This window comes from Echinops telfairi, unplaced genomic scaffold, assembly GCF_000313985.2.
Source record: "Echinops telfairi isolate 266 unplaced genomic scaffold, ASM31398v2 ScPeMD7_18;HRSCAF=68, whole genome shotgun sequence".
Classification (NCBI taxonomy): domain Eukaryota; kingdom Metazoa; phylum Chordata; class Mammalia; order Afrosoricida; family Tenrecidae; genus Echinops; species Echinops telfairi.
Window position 1 is genome coordinate 15,902,039 of NW_022103915.1, and position 24,384 is coordinate 15,926,422.

The following is a 24,384-nucleotide window of genomic DNA, read 5'->3' on the forward strand; positions in this document are numbered from 1 at the left end:
TATATCTTTTGATAGCTGGGCATCTTCAGCTTTCTTCACCACATTTGCTTATGCACACATTTGTCTTCAGTGATTGTGTCAGGAAGGTGTGCGTTATGGAATGCCAATTTAATAGAACAAAGTGTTCTTTCATTGAGTAAGTACTTGAGTGGAGGTCCAATGTCCATCTGCTGCCTTAGTACTAAATCTATAAATATATGCATGTAGATCTATTTCCCTACCATCCTATATAAATATATTTACATATGTACATGCCTATATTTAGACCTTTCTAGTTTTTCATGAGTCTTTTTGAAGCCCCTTTACTTTTATACTTTATTAAAATTCCATGCTGTAAAATCCTCAAAGTTGGTCTCTTGGAAGAATCATTTTATTTCTTTTTTTAGAGGATTTCACCTGGAACAATTATTCTTATGTTTTTCCTTGGCACTAAAGGAGAAGGGCCGAATGTAGAAAATGCACTGTTCTGGGAACCCAGGACACAGGAGGAAGGAGCTCATTGCCCAACGAGGAGATGTGGGTGTAGATAAATAACAGTGTGGGCGGAATAATTCTATCCACAGAGGCTCGTGCAGAAAACTAACCAGAAGGCAGAGAAGGTTTCTTGCAGGAGGTAATCTCTGTATTGTGTTTTGAGAAATCAACATGAGTTTGACTCACCTAAAAATGGAGAAGAATATGCTGGCAGATGGAATAGCTTTTAAAAGCATGGGATGACACAACCATACCGCATTTGAGCGCCAGTAAACAAGCCAGTACCTCCAGAGGGCAAGCTGCAAAATAACCCTAAAGCAAGGAGGTAAGAGGGGGGACAGCATGTTTGCCATCAGCAGGAGGGACTCCTGAGCAGTTCCGCTTAGGAAGAGGAGGTGGCTCAGGCAGCAGGCAGGATGCAATTTTCTGAGCTGGACCAAGACCAGGTCCTATTGCTTCCAGCAACGATTGGCACATGGTCCAGGGATCCTGCAGCCTCTGACGAGGCCCATCTTTCTTCCTTTACAGAGGGACTATCTCTTCCTCTTTCTCTCGTCTAGTGTTCTTCCAGGACATAGTCGTCACCCCACTCCCAAAGGGGAGGAAGACAAACAGTGTGGTTTTCAAGGGACTTGTGTTATTTCACAAACGAGCCACCACGGGATTTATGAGCATCTGTTTCCTCTCTTTCCATCTATTTTTTTTTACTTTATCCGCTTTCCTCTTATCATTTCCCACTGCTTTTCTCCTGTAAAGAGTGACAGTCTCTGAACCTCGCAAGGGCAGTTCTATCCTGCCTTATAGGTTCTCCGTGAGTTGGCTTCAGCTCGATGGCAGTGAGTTTGCTGTGTTTTTAGCCTCCTTTCCTTGGTTCAAAGGTTCCACTGGAGTCACGGGGCTGTTGCAGGGACATTGGAAACCTTTGAGGAGCACAGAGAGGAAACTAGAATCCCATGGAAACTTTTGTCCAGCCAGACCCCCGCCAGGAACATGATGATGAATGTATACCTGCATCTTCTCTCACTGCGTCTCTAGCCCAGACACCTGCAATTCTATTGGCATGACAGCTCTCCTCCCCTCCTCCGCTCTCCCACCTCAGTTCCCTTTCCGGGGTTCCTTCATGTTTTGATTGCTCCCAGTGTGTGTGTGTGTCTGTGTGTGTGTGTGTATGTGTTAGCCTGGGTTGACTAGAAAAACAAATCCAGAGAGACACTCATATGTGTATAAGAAAGAGCTTTACATACAAGAGCAATTGAATATTGAGAAAATGTCCCAGTCCAGTCCAGATCAAGTCCAGAAGACTGTTATTAGCCCATATGTCTGATACCAATCTATAAAGTCCTCTTCAGACTCACAAAACACATGCAATGGTGCCGAATGTGGGAAGATCACAGGCCAATGGGTGGAAAGTCTTGTAGATGCAGCAGCGGCGTAAGCATCTCAGCGCTGGCAGGGGTCTGTCTCCATGTGGCTCCTTCAGCCCAGGCCACTAGTGTAGCTCCATGTGTCTGCTCAGCTTGTGTCCCAACTCCAATGAGCTATTTATCTCCTTAGCACCTCCAAATGAGGTCAAGAAACTCCACTCCTTCACTTGTAAGTCTCAAATTGACAACAGATTATGTAACTACCACAGTGTGCTTCTCTCTTTCCCTACTTTAGCCTACGCTTCCCCGTCGGTTCTTTCTAGACTGCCAATCACTGCTCTGAGCACCCACCCCTGTCTACAGAGTGGTTGGTTCCCTTCTGCCTGCGGGAACCTAAGGAGTCTAGCGCCACTCTTCCCTTTGATACTTTGTCCCCCAGTTGGTGCAGCCCCTTCCACATCACAGCTGAGAAGATCCCCCCCGCCCCCCCCCCGCCCCCCGCATCAGTTGTAATTGTTGACAAGACCTTCCAGAGTATTTAGGAGTATCCTAAAGATATTACCCAAAGCCGAGCCATCATGCATGCTGCAACCCGGACTGTTCTGGGAGCCTAGAAATCCAGGCTGTCATCTAGGATCCAGTAGGGCCATGGCCTTACCTGCCTCCAAGTGGCTGAAGCCAGTTTACCCCGACACTCTGGTGGGGTTGCTCTAGTTTTTCCCCAGGCATACAGCTTAGCTACGATGAATTTAAGCAGGGGAAAAACCCCAACACATTACGAAAGCGACTTTGGCTATCTATAGAATCCTTAGGATGGTGGGGGAACAGCCCTGGGAGCTGCAGAGCCGGGACCAATCCCCGAGTCATGTCCTAGAACTGGTCCTGAAGAAACCACTGCTGGGTCTGCTTGACTGGTGTGTAGCAGGCCCTGCTGACCCCACGGATGTTCTGGCCTGGCTGCTGCTGTGAAAACCACCCTCGTCATTGCCCGTGGAAATGGGACGTAGTGCTACCATTGTAGTCACCAGTCCTGGTATCGATTCCAGGTGGCCTCTACCAGTGAGGTATCTACTGCTGCCCACCACCTCTGCCTACCCATGGCAGCCCCCACCTGCTGCCGTTCAGTTCAACCTGGGTCAGGGGCAAGATCCTCCCTCCTTGTCTCTATACCCCTCAGTATCCAAGCTCTTTGACCTCTTTGTTCAAGAGACTTAGGAAGATCCTGGACCTTTGAGAAGGAGGTTATAGAAATGTATCCGTAGAGCTGCTCCTTGCCTAGCATTTGGGCCACTGTTTATCCAATGGAACTTGTCATTGGAGCCTTGACCTTGTGATGACCACATTTGGTTTCAGACAGCTAACCAGTCAGTGTTTTCAGTCAGTGACTTTCACCAGAAGAGATGGGTGAGTTGATCCCAAAATGTATAATGGAGCCCCAGGGTGATGGAAATAAGTTGGCATGTTCCGCTGCTAACTGAAAGGTTGGGCATTTGAGTCCTTCCAGAAGCACTTTGAGAGGCCTAGAGATCTACTTCTGAAAAATCAGTTAAAAAGAAAACAATTTAATTATTCTATCATATTAAGAAGAGTTGTGCAATCACTGCCACAATCAATTTCAGAACATTTTCTTCTCATACTCATTGTTATTAGCTCCCCATTTCCCCCACCCCGCCTGCCATGGCACCTGGGTAATTATTAATCCAGTTACTGCCCCTATAGATTTATCTACCTTGGATTTGCATATATAGAATATCATACCAAACACTAACAGGAAGCAAACCAAAAAACAAAATCAAGAGCCCAACAATAATGACTGGACAGCACACAGAACAACCTCAATTGAAAAGAAAGCAGAAAACATTAAACACTGAAACAACTCTGCAACAGGTAAAATAAGGTGTTACATTTTAACTTAACATCATCAGCTATAATTGGCTTCACGATGCTCTCTGTCTGATAGCAAGGCTATTCCCATCCCTGGACTGTGGTCATAAGAGATTCACCAGTGGCTTAATCTATGGGGGAAACCTGCAAATGGATTTTGGGGTTCCATGATCTTCCATAGCATTCTGAAAACCAGTGTTCATAATTTAAATCCCATTACCATTCCTTCCTTTGGATTTGGGTTTTATTACTTACAATCTTAAATCACACAGGCTGGTGTGCTTTTTCCATGTAGAGTTAGTTGACACCACACTTCGGTGGCTGCTTGTTTTAAGACAAACCTTTAAGACCCTAGATACTATTCTTTCTGAAAACCGGGCACCATTTGATCTCCTCACCATACTTTGCGATAGCATTCACGTCTTTAGTGATCTCTTCATGAGGGCAAGTATCAAGTAGAGCCATGCTATCAGAACGAATTGTTCTTAGGTTAGAACTACCGTTGTGAACTCCCAAATCCATTGGTTTATGCATGCCACTGGTTCGCTTTAGAGCAGTGGTTCTCAACTTGTGGGTCGTGACACCTTTGTGGGTTGAACGACCCTTTCACAGGGGTCACCGATTCATAACAGTAGCAACATTACAATGAAAATAATTTTATGGTTGTGGACTCACCACAACATGAGGAACTGTATTAAAGGGTTGCAGCATTAGGAAGGTTGAGAACCACTGCTTTAGCAACATCATTATCATTTTATGATAGAGAACACTGTAACTCATCTCCTTGGGCATAAAGTTGTTCCACTCATAGTAGCATTAAGTTAGCCCATGGCATAGATGAAAAAACAGTCAAAGCCCTGTGGCGCACAGTTCTACTCTGAAACACGCGGGGTCTCCATGAGTCAGAATTGTTTGGATAGCACCACGTTCAGTTTAAGTTTATAATAGGGTTCTCTTTATTCTAAAATAAAAAGTGACATTTGCGTTTGGAATGGCAATCTTGTGCCTGCTACCATTGTCACTTATTTTCAAAGATCTTGGCATTATGTTTAGCTCAGGTACCTCCTTAGAAGCAACTAGAAAGGAGGATTCACCTCTAGGTTTCAGTCTTGGCAGTCAGGGTCCTGCCCAATAGACTGGAACAGGGTACTCAAAAATGTCATATTTTGAACTCATCGGTTTGAACACAAGCCCAAAACAAATATTTTTGGGTGTGTATGTGTGGTGGTGACAAGTAAAAATATATTTCACTTATTACATTAAGCTCTGAACATAATTTAATTTCTTTAAAAATATCAAATAAAAATAGGGACATTTATTGTGGTTGTTTAGTTACCCAAATGGCCTTCTATCTCTTCTAATCCAATTCCCATGGGCAACACTCCTCTTTAATAATCAGTGCCGATGAGTTATCATTCATTGCACAATCCATACCAATGTAGTCTCGACCTTCCTTGAAACATCTATATAAAATGTCACTGAGATACAAAAAGGATCATGTCTTAATGTTTTACTTCTTTGGGTTCTAATATCCTTTGCAATGTCTATGCAGAAACCCACATACAAAATTCATGATGAAAAGGTTTGCTAAGGAGTTAAAAAATTTGTGATACCTGTGAGAAATGCTCAGGGTAGTTCCTTACTAGAACATGTCACAGAGTTTCATATTTGCTAATGAATGCCCACAGAGGCATACCACTCTGCCATAATCCTCACCTGGAAGGCATTCAGCTCAAGCTCCGTGGATCAGCAAACCCAGCTTCCTGAATTACGTGGCCAGTGGCACCCCACTCCAGTAAGCTTCAGCCAGAAGACACTCAGCTCCACTTCCGTGGGTCAGAAAGCCCAACTTCCTGAATTCAGTACCCAGAGGCACCCCAGTCTGCAAGCCAGCTTCCTGCATGAAAGCACTCAGCTTTACTTGCTCTGTGGGTTGGGAAGTCCATCACTCTCTTCCATGCTCTGGTCCTGGTTCTGCTGCTGCTCCTGGGATGGTATAGCTGTCTTCTGGATCCAGGAGGTTCACTGCGCAGGTATCTCAGGTCCAGAGGACACGCCCCACTCCGGCCCTTGAGGGTTATGAGATCCCTCCTCTTGCTTCTCAGAGGACTCGTTTTATACCCAGCAGGACGGTACTCCAGGGAATCCTGGTTGCAGTTACTCACTGGTGAATCCTCTCAGTATCTTCACCATCTTCTTACCAGAGCCTTCATACAGGGAGAGGTCGTTCAGTGGGAGTTAGAGACGTTGGTGAAAAAGAGCCCCATTAAGTAATCCACTGCCCCTGTGCCATCCTTGATGACTCTGCCATGAGGTGATCATGAACACTAGGTCAAGGGCAGAAAGGAACGGATGTAAGGGAAGTCTGGGTTCGTTGGATGTGTTGGCCAACTTTTAGGGTCAATTCCTCTCTCCAGCACCCGTCCCCTGTCTGGATTGATTTGCAACAGCACCTTCTACTTAAGTAGGAATATTCAGGCAGGGACAATATGTGAGTGGGTCATTTCCCTGCCAAACCCTCACTAGTAGAATCCCTTTCCCTTCATTCCTCTCAAGCCATGATTATATATTTGTTCGTGTGATTATTTATTTAGTGCCTTTCCCCGCTAGCTCTATGAGACTATCATACATCCTGTTTTGTGCACTTTTGTCCCTGGGTGGTGCAAATGATTAAGTGCTTGGCTGCTAACAAAAAGGTTGACAGTTCAAACCTACCCTCAAGCATCTCTGAAGAAAGGTCTACTGATCTACTTCTGAAAGACCGTGGCCATGAAAAACCCTATGGAGCCCAGGGGCTTGCTTGAGTCAGAATTGATTTGACAAGACCGTTTTTGTTTTTCAGTTTGAGTTTTGCTTAGTACCAAAGAAGAGGAAATGATAGAATAGAAAAGTGACATAGCTCAATTTATTCACAGCTTGGAAAATACCCCGCTGAAGAAATTTGGGCAGTTCTAGCTCGTTTCTGTTGCATTCCCTCAATGCAGGACTTCCCAGGTTAAGATTTGTTTCTGGTGGACTTCTTATTTCCCCAAAGGAAGGAGTGGGAGGAAGAAACAGTCGACGGCCCATAAGTCAGAGCGACAGATTTTCAAGAGCTATACATGCTACAAAGGAGGTAGGAAGTACCTGGAGGTGGGCCGTGAGCATTCATCCTATCAGGGATCTGTCAGCTGTCCCATTGTGGGCTGCTTGGCCAATGCACTGACCTTATTGGCCAGTGGAGGGAGAAGAGTGAGTCCATCTTTGAGGGTCTGCAATATTACTGTTGTCGAGTCAGCCCGACTCCTGGTGACCACATTCACAATGCAGTGAAACCCTGCCAGTCCCGTGCTGTTCTCCTGATCAAGTAGGCCTTGGATTGCTGTTATCTAGAGGGTTTTCATTGACTGATTTTCAGAAATAGATCACCAGGTCTTTCTTCCGAGTGCATGCTTGCTTGTGCAGTGTTATTGTCTGCTTGTGTGTGTATGATGGGAGAAAGACGAGGCTTTCCACTCCCATGAAGACTTCAAATCTCGCAAACCCAAGGGGGTAGTTCCGTCCTGTCCAGAGTGGACATCACTTTGATGGCCTTGAGATTTGGAGGGTGTATGATGATGTCGGCATGGTTTCTTGTGCTGCTGGAATCTGGGTAAAGTAAAACTAGAATTCGGTTAAGCTGGCCAAGTGTCTGTCAGGATTTCCAGGATTCCTTACAGTGATGTGGCCAATCAGCCGATGTCCCCTTCCGCTTCTTTACGTGCATCTACCTTGTATGCCTCAACTTCAGCTGAGATCACGTCTAGATGTTTCCTATGTGAGATATGAAGGCTTTTCTTCCTTTTTTTAGTTTAATCATTTTATTGGAGGCTGGTACAACTCTTATCACAATCCATCCATCCATCGTGTCAAGCACATTTGTACAGTTGTTGCCATCATCATTCTCAAAACATTTGCTTTCTGCTTGAGCCCTTGGTATCAGCTCATTTTTTTGCCCTACCTCCCCGCTTCCCGCTTCCTCATGAACCCTTGATACTTTATAACGTATTATTTTGTCATATCTTGCACTGCCCAACATCTCCCTTCACCCACTTCGCTGTTGTCCATCCACAAGGGAGGAGGTTATATGTAGATCCTTGTAATCAGTTCCCCGTTTCCACCCCACTCTCCCTCCATCCTCTTGGTATCGCCACTCTTAGCACTGGACCTGAAGGGATCATGTGTCCTGGATTCCCTGTGTTTCCAGTTCCCATCTATACCAGTGTACATCCTCTGGTCTAGCCAGATCTGCAAGGTAGAATTGGAATCACGACAGTGGGTGAGTGGGGCGGGGAGGGGATGAAGCATTTAGGAACTAGAGGAAAGTTGTATATTTCATCATTGCTACACTGCACCCTGCCTGGCTGATATGAAGGCTTTTCTATTGTATGGCCTCTTGCCCATGGCTTCTAAACCCTAAGCTAGTCAAGATTCAAAGTGTCTTCCTCACATCAAAGATCCAAAGAGCTTTCATGACAGTTGGTACACCTTTATAATTCACAAATCAGAGCGACAAGGATTTGATTCCTCTTTCTTCTCGCTCAGGTTTTAATCACTAAATTCACTGCCATCGAGCTCATTCCAGTGCCTAGTAACCCCTGTAGGGCAGGGTAGGCCTGCTTGTGGACAACCCTTTATGGGAGTAGAAAGCCTCTCTTCTCCCTGAGAGAGGCTGCTGGCTTCAACTGCTGGCCTTGTCATCAGCAGCTCACCTTGTAACCACTGTACCACCGGGGCTCATTGTGCACCAAGTCTGCCCTCCAGTAAACACCACGGCTGAGGCTCCGTGGACCGCTCCGCCAAGACTGTTTCAGCCACACTCTGAAGGCTCCCCTCAGTCCAGCTCCTACCGGCCCATCTGGGTTTGAGCAAGGCACTTTACCCTTTTCTTTCTTTCTGCTTTTTAAGAAACTGCGGTGTCCCTTGTGCTTAAAGAGTGTCTGATACCTAAAAGCAAACAAAATACCAATCTTAACAACGATGGGCGAAATAAATTCACTGGCCTATTTTTGAATGCATAATCCTGTGTCCCAAGGGAGTCTTCTGCTTAGATATTAGCAGCCACCAACTTTCAGAACACAACACTGGGAAACATTTTAGGTAAAGTCTTCCTGGAGAAGAACAGTTGAAGAAGTTTACAACTTATTTGTGGATTGAAAGAATCCATTTATTTTTTCCATCCCAGGTGTGCCTACTTTGGAATTTCGGGGTTAATACAATTTGTTTATGAAAATTCTTGCAACAATCTTTGTGCGGCGAAACCAGCCGAGCACTGAATTGGCTGGCCATCTGTTAGATGCTGCCGTGTCTCAGAGCTAAAGACAGTTTTTGTTCGCTTGTGGGCTTGTATAGGTTAAGATGCATGTGACCACCCTGCTTTTGAGTTGGAAATTTTCACTCAGCTCCATGGAGACTTTCTGGCGTGTCTGCCCCTCATATGTATTCAGAGTCAGCGTCTCTGCTTGGGAGTCCATCGTGTGCCTCATACTTTATAGAATTACTGTCAATAGTGTTCTGTTCATTGTGTTGTTGAACCTATTAGCTCAGAAGCAGACATTTGACGGGGGGCGGGCGGGAAAGTCTTGCAGAAAAACCCTAAGAAGAGAAAATAAAGTCAGTCCTTTTGTAAAGTAGTTCCTTTTATCTTTCTATTTGGAGCAATTAGCCTCAGCTCAGTTGTATTACCATGGTGATGTGTTTGCATTTCAACCAAACCTGCAACTCAAGCAATGCTGCTTGTCTAGCTCCTTCCCGGGATTTTTATTGCCAGTGTCATTATTTAATACAATCCTCATCATCCTGGCGAATGAATCACAACAGATGCAATTTCTCAAGCAGACTATGAGCTGAATTGCTTATCACAGAATTCTAAAACAGCCCGTGAAAGTGAAAAGGAGACGAGAGGTGCAGGCAGGCAGTGAGGAAGCGGCTCGCAGAATGAGCCTGCACACTGTGACTTTGAGGAAGAAGACAGGGGCAGCCCGGACTGCCGGGCCTCAGGAGCCTTAGACTTGGGGGTTAGCCTCGGAGGGCGGAACCACGTCTATACTGCAGTTGTCAGCGTCGAACCGCTTGCCTTAAGGGACCGTGCTTAGAGCTGGCTCTCCCCAGTGTCTGACCCTTCTTTGGTTCTTCCTAATCATTGCACGTGCCATTTTGATCACTATGGAAACTCTTAAGAAGATGGAGTTGGAGTCCCTCAAATATTCCCACAGTGAGAGGCCAAGGGGAGATTTTTGTTTTTAATCATACTCTTTGCATAAGGAGATGGGAATAACAAATCCATCCTAAATAGTCAGCAAAATGAGAAAACCAGATTTGGATCGAAATCTACGACCACCCTACCCTGTCAGCCCAAATGCTCGATCCAACCATCTCTGCCCAGAAACAGTCTGGTTAGCTTTTGCAAAGCTTTCTTCTGACTACTCTGCTTACTGGTAAATAGGCAACACCGTTTGCCTGGCAACCCACAGTGGAAACCCAGATGGGCTTTCTAAGTGGGGTGGGGCGAGGAGGTGAATGAGCAGGGAGAGCTGGGTCCACAGCGGCTCTAGGCTTCTCTGGCTTCAAAAAACCTCCTCCTCAGCTCTTGGCAGTTTCCAAAGGATGATGAAGAACTAGGGGAAATTAATTGGAAGGCAAATAAAAACGCTTCCAAGATCGTGCTTAGATTGCCTGGGAGCACAATTTAGAATTAGCATAGAAAGGCCATGGAGGAGGACTCACCCCCCCACCACACACACACACACCCGCCTTTGAAAATGAGCCTTTGTTAAATGAGATCATGTATCTAGGAAGGGGCGTCCAGGCTCGGGGAGACATTCTTCAAGAGTAAAATAAAAGCAAGAGCAAAACAAACCCAGCACCATTGAATGGATTCCCATTCAGAGCAACCCTGTAGGACAGAGTGGACGTGCAATGTTCGAGGCTGCTGTCTTCAGGGACGCAGCTGGCCTCATCTTTGTCCTGTGGAGCGCCTGGTGAGTTTCAACCACCAAGCCTTGATTAGCCATCCGACACTTAACCCACTGCATAACCATGGCTTCTTCAACAATAAAGAACACACCAACATGAAACCCAGTGCCATCAAGTCGATGCCGACTCATAGCACCCTTATAGGATCGGGTAGAACTGTCCCTGTGAGTTTCCCAGACTGTAACTCATTATGGGAGTAGAAAGCCAAGGGTCGGTCCCTGTCCAAGAAGAGATTTAAAGTGTCACACCAATGATGGTACTTAACAACCAGTGAACAATCATGAGGACTGTGCTATAGTTTTACACACTTCACTCATTGGAGTTTAGCAATCTTATGGGGGTGGGTCCTTGTATCTCCATTGGGAAACAGAAAGGTTGAGAGACTTGCCTGAGGCCCCTCAGCTGTTTAGCAGCAAGGATGGGATTTGTTTCAGGCAGTCTGTCTCAGAGTCCACATTCTTAGACATGCTGCACAGGCAGTGAGCAGTTAAAAGGCCATTGGTGATCAGAGGCCTACAGGAGGCTGTGCGAGGCACGTGAGAGTTTGTGGTTGCATCCTGAGATCCACTGTTTAAAATGGTCACTGGAGGCAACTGGGTTTTTTAATATCTAGAGCTCAGCACAAATCTGGGTATGTAGAATAATAGATACTGCGAAAACTTACACCTGTAAATTAATTTCCGAGAATAGAATCAAAGTTAATGATACTAGAGGTTTATAATTCCATCCAAAATTAGCACATCGGGGAACACATGCCTAAAGAGCATTGTTGCAACAAATGGGTCGGGATCACATAGGGGGGAATCAGAAGAGTAGGAGAAGTTTGAGTGGTTTAAGCCAGTTGGCCTCATGTTCATGCAAGTGTCCTTGGGAATCCCTTCTTCTCTTTGTTTAAGAAGACAAAGATCACAGGTCTGAGGGACTCCATCCCTGCAGAGCAGTTTCAGATGACCGGGCATCTGCTTTTCTGGATTGCCGCAGTGAGAGAGCGGGGGCTGTAGATTTATGCATAAATCTACAGAAATGAGCTAACTACCATCCCTTTTTCAAAAACAAAACAAAACATTTTATTGTGTTTTAGGAAAAAGTCGGCATCACAGATGAGCGTCTCATTTAACATTCGTGCAACTTGTTTCAGGACATGCTTCACCTTATCTACAAAACCTTCCAGTTGTGTTGCATCTGGGTAATTTTATTTCAACACTTTTATGGGCCTGTGGTTTACGTAGCATGCAAGTCAGTCATCTAAATATCTTTTTTAAAGTTGTGCGATCATCACCATAATCAATTGTAGAAGATTTTCTTCATCTCTGCCCCCGTTACTATTAGCTGCTAACTACTCTTTCTGTTAGGTTGCTTATGATAGTAAGCTTTTGCCTGCGGAAACCAGGGAGCAAAGGCGGCTCTCCTGGATTGGGCATGACGACCTCCATCTTTGTTTTAAGCTTCCAAGGCCTTGTTTCCCTCCTTTCGATTAAGCCTCCATTAACAGACACTGATCACCTGCAGCCATGAATTTTTCTTCTGCCAGGATTTTTACCTCTGGTGGTTGGCTCCACCATCATTTACCTTATTGCCAATCCACTTGATCTTGCATTTATTTTCTTCACCTTGCCATCAGACTTCCTCTCCACGTGAGCTGCTTTGCTTCAAGTGAGTAGCTTACTCATCGAAAGTTTAATCCAAATTTAAGCAATTACCTTCATAGAACAAAGATGTCACTTTGAGGACTAGAGTGTGACTGACACCCAAAGGTGGTCATTTTAATTGCCTCATCTGCATGTGGAAACTGGATAATGAGGTAAGGAATATCAAAGAAGAATGGAGCATTTGAATTGTGGTGCTGGCAAAAAAAACCCAACCATATCAAATATACACTGGACTTCCCGAAGATTGAACAAATCTTCCTTGGAAGACGCACCACTGGGACGCTCCTGGGAAGTGAAGAGGGCAATATTTTGCCTCACACATTTTGGACATGTTCTCAGGAGGGACCAGTCCCTAGAGAAGGACATCATGCTGGGTCAAATCGAGGACCATTGAAAGTGAGGAAGACCTTCAACGAGATGAGTTGCTCTAGTGGTTATAAAAATTCGCTCAAACCACCGCAACATGAAGAACATTAGCCGACACCTGTACATCAAAGCAGAGAGACCCGTTTTTCCTTATTTGCTATAAAGCACGAATGATTAACATCAATTTATCTCTGGGATGACTAGGCTTGTAATAGGTGATTAAATACAATGTTTCATAATTATAAAGCTAGATAAAAATATGAATGGAAACATACCAAAGTACATGATTTTCCTCTATCATCTATACCGTGAACTTAACCAGTTATTGACAATTTTAATCAAAGAGGGAACAGGCTTATGGAGATTTGACTCTGTGCATTGCACATGGGAAGCATCATGAGTAATGTTAGCAACCCAACAGCCAGACTTGACCATGACACAGATGCCTTTTGAGCAGCAGTGGGAATGTCCAAAGCTATTTGGCTTTTGAGAGCTACCTTTCTATCCTACTCATTGCATTACCCATTACTTGGAGTCTATAAGGGAAATAATTTTAAATACTCTGTTTTTAGTCAGAACTTTGACACATGCCACATTGGCTTTTATTGTTCTTTGCCTTCCAAACCCGGAGTTTCCTTGTTTTTCTTGTTGAATTAAAAATCTAGATGAGCATGCTCTTAAAAGGACACTATCAGCTGGAAGAGGTAAGTCCGTTGATGGAGATTGGGTCTAGCTCAAGCAAGAGTGAGAGCCACACAATCAAAACCTTCCCATTCGGGCTAGTCAAATGGCAAGGACCAGGAAACGAGGAGAACGCTTATCAAGGACATTCTTTAGCTACTGTGTTAGGTTTTGTGTCAACTTGCATGGACCAGGTTTCTGAGTGCTTGGGCAGTTAAGACCTAGCAATTCGCCATGATGTGATATAACACGATCACTTTGGTAATAGATCTGCTTGGAGCAGCCTATCAGTTATAAGATTAGAGTGTGCTGCCCCACTCTTACTCAGAAGACAGCTCTGGTGTAAACAAAAGATGTCTTCTTGGGGGTGTGGCCTTCTCCCAGTATATACGTGGATGCTGTGGGAAAGCTTACTTACCTTTTGCTGAATCTGACTCATTGAATGCCATTTCTTTGGACTTGAGTTACAGGCCTGCCAGATTGCCTGCTGATCGTCACTGGCTGCCGTCTGACACGCTGACCTTAGACTTACCCCCCCTCTGTAGCCATAAGCCTGTTATTATAATTATTTGACTGATTTTGGGTTCATCAGTCTCAACAGCTACATGAGCCAAGAGAAGCCTCCTACTTAACAGCCTGACTTGGCACTTGTCTGCCTCTGTAACTATGTGGGCCATTCTGTCTTTAAAAGGTGGTCACCTATTTGGGAGGGTTGTTTTATCAAAGCTTTCTTTGAAGTAGTGTAGAACTCAGAAACTCATTATTAAAAACAAATCGGCCAGTCACAATTATTTACATATTTCTAATTGACCTACATAATTTGACAGACAAGAATCAACTAAATTGTTTTCCTTCCAATTGTAATTATTTTCTTGCTGTTTAGCATTCTTTCTTCTCATTCTGGGATTTACAAAAATTACTCCCTCCCCCTAAATAGCCTAATTCTATATACTATCTAGCTTATTACTTAGAAAGGTTTTACTCTTAAGATTTTGTTTTCAAGATTGACATAAATATAAAAACCTTTGTCAGAATGAATTCATTTTCATTAAATCCAGAGACTATTAACACTAATGTATCTAAGTATCATTAAACTGATCAGAGTAAGTTCTTTGAAGGAACAGTATGTACAACCTAATTTACCACCCAGAGACACATTATTCCATTTTTATAACCCTGTTCTTTGCATGCTTTAGAGGATACTTTAGAGCAGCAATTTAGAATAATTTGCTCCTTTTAGGACCTTGCCATACCAGTTTAAAGAAACAATCCATCCTTTATAGTGTAGCTTTTGAATAGACCAATTTATTTATATCAAGTTTTCTCAATGTAGCTATTAAAAGTCCAATTCATAAGACAGGCAAAGAACCATTTTTTTTTTCCTGGAAGAGGGAAAAAAAAATCTATGACTGCCTCATGAAAACAAAACAAAACAAAACACCTAGTAGCTGTCAGTCATAGCTTCTTCAGACAAGACAGAAGCAAGACAGACACGAAACAAGAAGGAAAACCTCATAAATTCACTGGTCTGTGAGGTCAGCTCAAAATTCAGCCTTATGTTCAACTCAATATATGACAAACATTACTCAATGTTTAACAAACATTACTTAACCCAGTTACTTAATATGTATATAGAAATTCTTCATAAGATTCACTCAATTAAACAGAAAAAGAGATCCAAAATAAATTCATTAGCTTGCAGTCTCCGACGGAGGGTTTTCATTTGGAACATTTCATTAAAACGAAGCATTAAACAAACAGTCTAGGAGAACAAATGAACAAGAAAACGAACGATGCACATGGGAACTCACTTCCTCAAGCTGATCACTGGAACATACTATTGCATCTTTGAACATGAACACCAAGAGTCACCTGAGGCCTCTCTGGGTAGATTTGAACCCCCAGTCTTTCAGGTAGTTGCCAAGCACTTGACTATTTGCAATGCCCGGGGACTCCAGCATTGCCAATGAAAAAACACTGTTTCCCCATTTACAGGTATAATGGTCAAGCCTTTATCAATATATCTTTTTCAGGTTGTTTAAACTCAATCCATGACAATGGATTTTCAAATTCTTAAAAAAAAATCCTCACACATCATCCTTGGATGTCTGGGGAAAGCAGCTCAAGAACCCACGAGCGAGCTTGGGCAATGAGCTGCGGTGGCATGCTTATCTTGATGATCAGGTCATTCAGAACCCACCCCTCTCTGCTACCAAGCCAACCCACTCCCCGCTTTATGCCCTCTTCCCCTTCACCCATCTTCTGCAGCCGGGAATTCTTCCAGCCTCCTGTGGATGTGTGGTCCTCCTTTGCCAAGGTCAGCTTCATTTGGACTGCGATCGCATTCACATCCTCATTTACGACTGAACACGTCAACATCACAAACATTTCATTATTTTGATTTCGTTGTGCTTTGGAGGAAGAGGGATCCATTGGGGGGGCGGGGAGGGTTGGTGTTCCCACTGCCAGCATTTAGACTAACCTAATGGTCTATGGGAGAATCTCCGATTGGGCTTTGGACGTTGGGTACTCAGAGGGGCTCAGATGCACCATCGGCATGGGCCTTCATGACATGAACCACCCCCATGGTTCTCAGGTCATTGATGGCTTGTACTGGTGCTTTGGGAAAAGAAATAATTTTCACATGAACTTCACCAATATCAATGAACCCCGCTCCCCCCCCCCCCCCGAGATAGTTTTTTGAGAGGACAGGAAGGGAACAGCCCAAATGACCCCTCCCCTGCAGTTCCTACTCTATATACTGAGTGCCCCCTTGGGGTGGGTTAGCAGTCCCACATTTACCTGGCAGCCCCACCCTGTGCATCTGGAGAATGGAGTGTAGGGGTGCATCACTTAACAGCCATGATAGCTTTGTGAGGCAGGGCAGTTATGACTCCCAGCGACCCTGTAGGGGTGGAGTAGAACTACCCATTTTGGGTTTGGGAGGCTGTAAATCTTTACAGGAGCGGAAATCCTCATCTTCCTCCCAGCTGAGTCTTCAAAGTGCTGAGCTTGAGCTTACCAGCGCAATGCATAACCCGCTTCGCCACCAGGGCTCTTCTGACAGAAGGGAGAGTCGATGCAAGGCTATCCTCGTCACTGGGGAAAGAGCTCAGAGGTCTCAAACTCAAGACCCTCTGCCATCGGTCGATTCTGACGCACGGAGACCCGACAGGACAGAAGAGAGCTGTCCCCTGTGGGTTTCTGAGACTGACCGTTTATGAGAGCAGACCAAGGAGCAGCTGGTGGTTTCGAACTACTGGCTTTCCAGATCGCATCCCGACCCGAGGGTGAATAATGCCATCTGAAAAATGGCAGGAAGCCCACCTTGGGAAGCAATGACATTTGTCCCACGGAGGGAGCTAGAATCTGTATTGGGGCTGCAGACGACCTCCAGGGAGGGACATTCGAGGGACATGAGCTAATCTGGGCTTCTTGACCTGCCGTCCACAGACGGCTTTGTCAAGCCTGGGAACCAACTAGAAGGGTCTTTATGTCTTTTTTTCTCAGAAAGGATCCATGGCTTGCTCTGGATTCTCAGACAGCAGCCTACGACCTACTGACATGATTCGAAGCCACTGACATGGTGCATGTGTGAATGCTTCTCTCTTCTGTATCCAGGGTGATGGAGCTGATCAGTCTCTCTTTGTTCTTCCTAGAAGAAGCAAGTGAGTCAGACCAAGATTCGGGTCATCTCCACCATCCTGTTCATCTTGGCTGGCTGCATTGTGTTCGTGACCATCCCTGCTGTCATTTTCAAGTACATCGAGGGGTGGACAGCCCTGGAGTCCATTTACTTTGTGGTGGTCACTCTGACCACAGTGGGCTTTGGCGACTTCGTGGCAGGTGAGCACTGGGGGAATCTTGGTCACCAGGGCCCCGGAAGAGAAAAGAATCTGCTAACTGTGCTTTTCAAAGTCGCTACGAGACCCCGTTGTAGGGGAAGGCAGTGTAAATGATTCAGGTGTCCCTGTGTGCACAGGCTCCTTTAAGACCTACGTGCGGTGTTGGGTGTGAAAGGAACGTAAAGCGCCTTCCTCCCCAGGATGCCAATTGCCCTTCTCTCATATGCATTATGCATAAGTGAGATGAAACAGTTCACTGAATGTTGGAATTCTGAACGGTGGTAAGGCTCCTTGCGAGATTAGCATAACTTGGCCCGCAGGCGAAGCTTCCTGAAGCTGAGAGGAGAGATTTTGTCCCCACAACGGTGGACCTGGGCATCCCCAGACCCGAGACTCAGAATGAATGTGACTTTCCAGGTGCTGAGGAAAGATCCTGTCCTAATGGATTCTGCACGAATGGCTCTGGAAGCAATAACAGCCTTCTTTGTAAAACGGGATGTCCGCGAGTGATGTGTCAGCGAGTGAAAAGAGAATCTGCATGTCACTTGCCAGCAGGTGTTGGAAAACGAAATGTGGTTTCACTTTGTATGCGTACTACTTACCCAGAGGGTGGGGAGAAGGCAGGGATAGAAGGACTACCCTTCTGTTCTCCCAGTGGGATCGTTCCAGGTGGTCAGGCAGCAAAGTGCTTTCTACTCTAAGAAGCGAACACTCCAAACGAAAGACACAATCCGAGTTTTGAGATGTTTGGGTTGCAGTCTGTGTCTGTTCGGCTCAGTTTCTGGCGAAGCAGCATCCTGGGCCTTTAAAGTCGGAGCTCAGAGACGAACTGCTCCTCCCGTGGTGTGGGGTCCCAGCCAGGCCTCAGCTCCATGGAGTGTAGGAAGACGGGTGGGATCTGGGGAGCAGAAATGAAAGCCAGGATGTTCAAGTCTCGTCAGTGGGCGTGGAGGTGCTGCTATGTTAATGGGCATAACATCTGGGTGGTTTGGCTCAACTGAGCAATGAAAAATGAAATCCACTTTGTGGAAATAGTAGGGACCCCCCTTCTTTTGATTAATTAAAAAGTCACAGTGATGAATAAGGGTTTATGAAAAGACTGGAGCCTAACCCCACCAGTCTTCTCTGATGGACAGTGCTCAGCCCTGTATGCAGCAACTAGCTTCTGAGCCTCGTGCTCATTCTGGGGCCCCAAGATCTAGAGCGAATCACACAGCAGCACTGACAAGGCATGCCCATGTTAATTCCTAGCACTATCTATCGCTGGTCTATGGGGAACTTCATGAGTTCAAATACACATAAGAGTGCCTGGACTTAAGAACCTTTTCCACAAACATCTTTAAGGACTCTCCAAAGTATGAATTGCACTGGGTCACGTCTGTTCCCCGCCCCACTGCCTGTTCTTCCAAGACAGATTTGTACAGCCAGAACACTTTGTAGAAATGAGATGGTAAGACTTCATCTCTTCTTATTTGGGACATGCTAGTAGGAGGGATCAGTCCCCGGAGAAGGCCCTTATACGTGGTAGAGGGTCAGGGAAAAGAAGAAGAGCATCAGGAGGAGGGATGGACATAGAGGCTGCACCCCTGTGTTCAGACCGGAACCAGTGTGAGGCAGGTGCCGGGCCAGGCAGTGTTTCCTCCTGTTGTACTTAAGGCCGATACGAGTGACACCTAACAACCAGAGCAGCCATGTCTGGGCTGCCTTCAGCCCTCAGCATCAGGACCCCAGAGACCTGACGTGAACTGCCCATCTGGGGCTTCTGGGGCACAAAGGCCAGAGCCCTGTGTGTGTGTGCGAGATTATTTTTAAAATGGTTTTCTAATGATTCTAATTTATGATTCATTTGTCACCATGGGGCCCCACAGGGGGAGCATGTAGACGATATTGGCATTTTACTTCTACTTGCCTAGCAGGACGCAGCCACCAGACACCACAGTTTTAACCTTTTATCTGCTGATTACGGAGCCCTTTGTCCTGCGGTTTCCCCAGATCAGCACCTTTCACAATCCACAGTCTGACAGCAATTAGGGGAGGTCCTTTTCCGTGCCTGTTTTTGGAGCTGAGGCTGGCCGAGCTGAACAGCATGCGCCCTAGAAGACCAGCTGTTTTGCCATTCCCTTTGGGGAATACTCCGAGAGCGAGAGGGCAGGCTGGCCGATCGTTTAGAACCTATGAGAGGGCTTCAAAAAGTTCATGGAAATTTGGAATGCTATATGCATTAAACCACAACTTTAAAAACCAAAACAAAACAAGAGCTTCACACTTGGATATTTTTTGGTTAATAAAGGTTTCTATGTTTCCATTTAATAAAAAAGTAGGATTCTGGGAAACATTAAATTTTTTCCCCCTAGAAAAACCCGGTCATCTTTCAGTTCCGTTTTTTCCCACGAACCTTTGGAAGGCCCTGGTCCATTAACAAGAGCTAGTTGCGGCTGTGCTTTGGGGAACTTGGACCACCGCAGGAGGAGCCAGTGCCGGTTTAGTCTGTGGCTGGCTCAGTTAGGACAGCCTAAGGTCAGGAGCTTGCAAGGAGCCTTTGGTGGGACAGTGGTTGAGTTGGGCTTATAGCTGCAGAGTCAGTAGTTTGAAAGCACCCGCAGCTCCCCAGGAAAAAGACTGGGCTTTCTACTCCCACAGAGTCTCAGAAACTCAGCGGGTTGCTGTGAGTTAGCACTGACTGGTTGGTAGTGAGTTTGTATTTTTTTTAAAAACAACCGTGCAGCATTTCTCAACCCAGCCCGGGAGCCCAGGTGACTCAGAATCCCTGCCCACCAGCGGAGACTAGGACTCACTCACAAGAGGATGCCTACTGCTATTCGCCAGCGCCCTCTAGCGCCAGTCTTCATTGGGCGATTAAAAACAATCAAGCCAGTTGCCATTAAGTCAAATTTCACAAGTGAAGGCCCTATAGGACAGGGTAGAACTGACCCATGGGGTTTCCAAGGCTGTCATTCATGCAAGCAGACTGGCATATCTTTTTCCCAGAGAGCAACAGGGTGGGGGGCGGGTTTGAACCTCCAATGTTGGGGTTAGCAGCGGAGACCTTAGCTGCTAGCCAGGAAAGTTCCTCCAGGACAGGCTGGAGATTTGCAGTGCTGTGTGCCCCCAGAGAAACCCACCCTATGTCCTGGCCTGACGCAGAAAGATGTGCTGCGTGGTGCAGAGACTCCAGCCTGATATAGCCTAAGTAAGTTGTGGAGGAGAATTCTAGCAAAAAGCAAAGACCACCTAAGCCCAATACGAGAATCTTGACAACCTGTTGTTTTGATGTGAAGAAATGGCAGCAGCTGTTCAGACTTTGTGGGCTGAGTGGCAAAGTGGTTCAGATACAGTCGGAAGAGCCACGGGCCACAGTTCCTGCCCAGCTGCCTTGGGGAGGTATTATTAAAGAGCTCAATTTGCATTCAGTTCTAGATGTGGTTGATGTCCATGACCCAGCAGGATAGCCTAATAATTGTTCTTTGTGAAATACCACAATGGCCAGTCACCTTGGAAGTGATCACCTGCCTGCTTCATCGGGTAGCAACGTCCTTCTCACAATGCTCACACCGGGGACCCTCCCTCCCTCCCTTCTTCTCAGAGTGGGCTGGGCATCAGAGCCAATTTTGCGTGACTACCTCAGGCAAGTCCCTATAGGAAGGTTGGAATAAGTAGACTAATTATTTGGAATAAGTGACTGCTACCGTTAATGGAACAGCCGGTCAATTCATTCGAGCTGCTGGCCAATTTGGTTTGATGGATTTTCGCTGGGATTCTGATTTATAAGAGAAAGGGATTGAGCTAGCTGGACTCTACGGTCCCTTTCAGCTCTAGCTTATGGTAATTCTAATTAATCGGCCTAATTGATCCTTCGTGGTAGCAGCATGTAAACACCATCCCTCAGCATTAAGTCACTGCTTCTTGGATCAAAGTCTCATTCATGCCATTATGTCTAATTTTACTTCCACACCTCCATTCATCTCTTGATAAGTGCACGTGTGCTAAGAAGGCAATGCTTCCAGAACTGCAAACCACTTGGGATCATTTAAGGCGATTTGATTTTCTATTAAAATAAACTTAGAGACGTTCAGGGGGAAACAAGGAGCCCAGGTGGGGCAGTAGTTAAGTGCTCACCTATTAAATGATGGGTCTTGTTGCTAGGTGCCTCCAGTAGGTTCTGACTCATAGCAACCGTATGTATAAAAAATTGAAAGACTACCCGGCCCTGTGCTCTGTGTGGTTTGGCCCATGGTTGCAGCCGCTGTGGCAATCCCTCTTATTGAGGGTCTTTCTCTTATTCACTGTCCCCCTACTCTCCCAAGGGTGAGGTCCTTTTCTGGGGACCAGTGCCTCTTCATAATGTGCCTCTCATACCATCCTTGCCTCTAAGTCAAGTTCTGGCTGTAGTTCCTGCACATCCCAAAACAGCCATGGAGTCAATGCCGACTCGTAGCCACTCCCCGTGGGTTTATGAGACTTAACTGTTTATCATTGACGTTAAGACTTCAACTGTAACTGTTTAGGGAGGTTTAGAAAGCCCAGTCTTTCTCCTGAGGAGCTGCTGGTGGTTTCAAACTGCTGACCATGTGGGTCGCAGCCTAATGTGTAACCACTACACCACTGAGTCTCCCCGTTCTCCAGGAGAGATTTAGTTATCCTTTTGGCAGTCCATGGTACGTTCAGTAAGTATTCTTCTCCAGCACCATGGTTCAAATGCATCGGTTCTTCATCAGTCTTCCTTATCCAATGCCCAACTTTCACAAGCGTATGGAATGATTGAAAGTAATACCATGGCTTGGGTCAGGCTCACCTTAGTCCTCAAAGTAACATCCTTGCTCTTCTACACTTGGCTTGAACCCTGCAGCACTTCCTTGGGAAGAAGATGTGGCACTGTGCTTCAGCAAGGGTCTTGGAAACCGCAGGGAACAAGGACACTGTCCCAGTGGGTCACTCTAAGTGGGAATTGACCGGACAGCACACAGCAATGATAACAGGAAGAGTGGGGAAATGACAGCCTGGCTCCTTCAACTCCAAGCTTTGTCAATGCTCAGGTTGAGAATAAGTGAGTCAAGTTCTCCACTCATCATGGTTGTAACGAGCATAAAAGGTAGTGGTTGAGAATCAAAGGTAACCAAGCCACAGCTCGGCTCCTTTAAACAAGGCACCTATCACAGCCCTGCCCCCCATTCTGTTGTTCTCATGCACACGGCAGGGGAAACTGTTGGATGCTACGAGTGTTGGATGCTGATGGGACCGCAGCCCCACTATGTGGACTGGAATCTGTTTGTGCTACAAAAACCATCTGCTAGATCGTGGCTAAAGTAACGTTTGGTTGTTTGCAGGGGGAAACACTGGCATCAATTACCGGGAGTGGTATAAGCCCTTAGTGTGGTTTTGGATCCTTGTTGGCCTGGCCTACTTTGCGGCTGTCCTCAGTATGATCGGAGATTGGCTGCGGGTTCTTTCCAAAAAGACAAAGGAGGAGGTAGGTCCCCTTCCCAGTGCTATGCATGTTCCTGAGGTCAGATGCGCTCCTGTGTCGAGACCCGCCTGTCTCTGCTCGGTGGGCTAGTGTTTCTTGCTATACGAACTCCTCAGGACGTCTTTGTTTTGAATCATTCCCTAAAAGCCAAGTTAAATGGGAGAGCGGTTTTTATTATTATTATTGATCCTCTTTTGGTAGGTCAGGAGATGTGGTGACTCTTGTAGTAAAACAAGAATTCCTTTCAGAAAAAAAAAATAGAAATAGTCAGCTGAGATAGACTATGACTGAGGGATGTGCACTAGCTCCTTAGCACGTACCTATGTGAAGAGGCAGAGACAATTCTCAAGAAGCCCAGTGAAGTCAGACCTGGTCTTTGGGTCTCTGAGTCCTGATGGCAATGCAGTCCAACACCTTGAATCGTTCTCAGTTCAGAATGGGACCCAAGTTGTCCACTAGGGACCCACCATGGAGAAGCCATGAAAACACAGGTCCCTTTGACCCTTACCCCCTTTTTTCTTTTGGTCTGATCGCAAGATACCAATGTATTTCTGTGACCAGGGTCATAGCATGTTTCCTGCCTGGTGGAAATTGATGTGAGAATTTACACAAGGGCCAGCGGACGATGACAGATAAGGCATGAACGACCTTGGTGCCAAAAATCCCCCCTCATGTCGTTTTCTGGGGACAAAGGGAAAAGAAATAGGGAGGGATGGTGGCCTAGAAAGGAGAAAGGGTTTTAAAAACAGGTTGTAAGGAAAAGAAGTACTAAGAGAGATAGCTCTTTCAGGGAGCTGTTTACCGGGACTTCCTGGAATACCATCTTTCCATGTCCAGGACCCTTGGGAGAGAGTTGCTTAGTGGAGCACTTTCCTATATCCTTACTGGGCCCAAGTGCTAGTTTTCCAGGCTTACCAAAGCACCACCAATTCAGTTTCCCGTCGGATTCCCCAGATAACTAACCGACCTGCTGAAAATAAGCTGTTTTAAAAATAAAAAACCAGGGACCAACATAAATATTGACTTTTGTAAATGCTAAGATCTGAGTTTTCTATTCAGGGAAGCGTGCTGTTGGTACTGTTGGCCCTGCTATTACGAACCAGAGCACTCTGGGGCTGAGCATCCTGGAGAGCGTCACACACAGGGAATAGTAGCTGGGAGCTTTGGCCGATGATGCCCTCTGCCTACACCCTCGCCGGGGGAATTTGGTCCCCAGGTGCCCCAGAGGCCTTTCTGAAGCCAGGACAAGCCTGATAGCTCATGGCCAGAACGTGCCCTATGTACAGGGTGACCCCTGGCCCCATTTGCCTCGGCCTGATAGAGTTCCCAGGATACAGGACTTTGAGGTTTAAGGCTGGGAGAGTCCTGGGCAAATGGGGACTGGCTGGTGTCCTTTATCCAGATAGATGCAGGAGAAGGACAAGGAAGAGCAGAGGACCGACTGAGCGCGGGGCGGATAGGTGAGCTGGATGAAGCTTGACGGGCTCCAAGCTAGAGAGGAAGAACCCCGCGTAGGTCCGAGGAACGAGGCCACACAATTCAACAAGGGTAGCAATGTAACCGTCTCCAAACCCTGGGACTCCTTGGGGTGGGCTGCCGGGCGAGCCTTTTGAAACCACATCAGCCTCACTAGCCAGTCTGAGGCATGCGTTGAAGAGGAAGAA

General features: G+C 46.0%; 1 protein-coding gene across 1 annotated transcript in view; it reads left to right on the plus strand.

Annotated features, from left to right (window-relative positions):
* KCNK10 (potassium two pore domain channel subfamily K member 10) overlaps positions 1-24,384 on the plus strand; it is a 93,374-nt gene that overhangs the window by 66,844 nt on the left and 2,146 nt on the right. The window contains exons 5-6 of the mRNA XM_045288148.1: positions 17,071-17,257; positions 22,581-22,723. Of these exons, the coding sequence (XP_045144083.1) occupies positions 17,071-17,257; positions 22,581-22,723 (330 nt within the window). The remainder of the gene's footprint in view (positions 1-17,070; positions 17,258-22,580; positions 22,724-24,384) is intronic.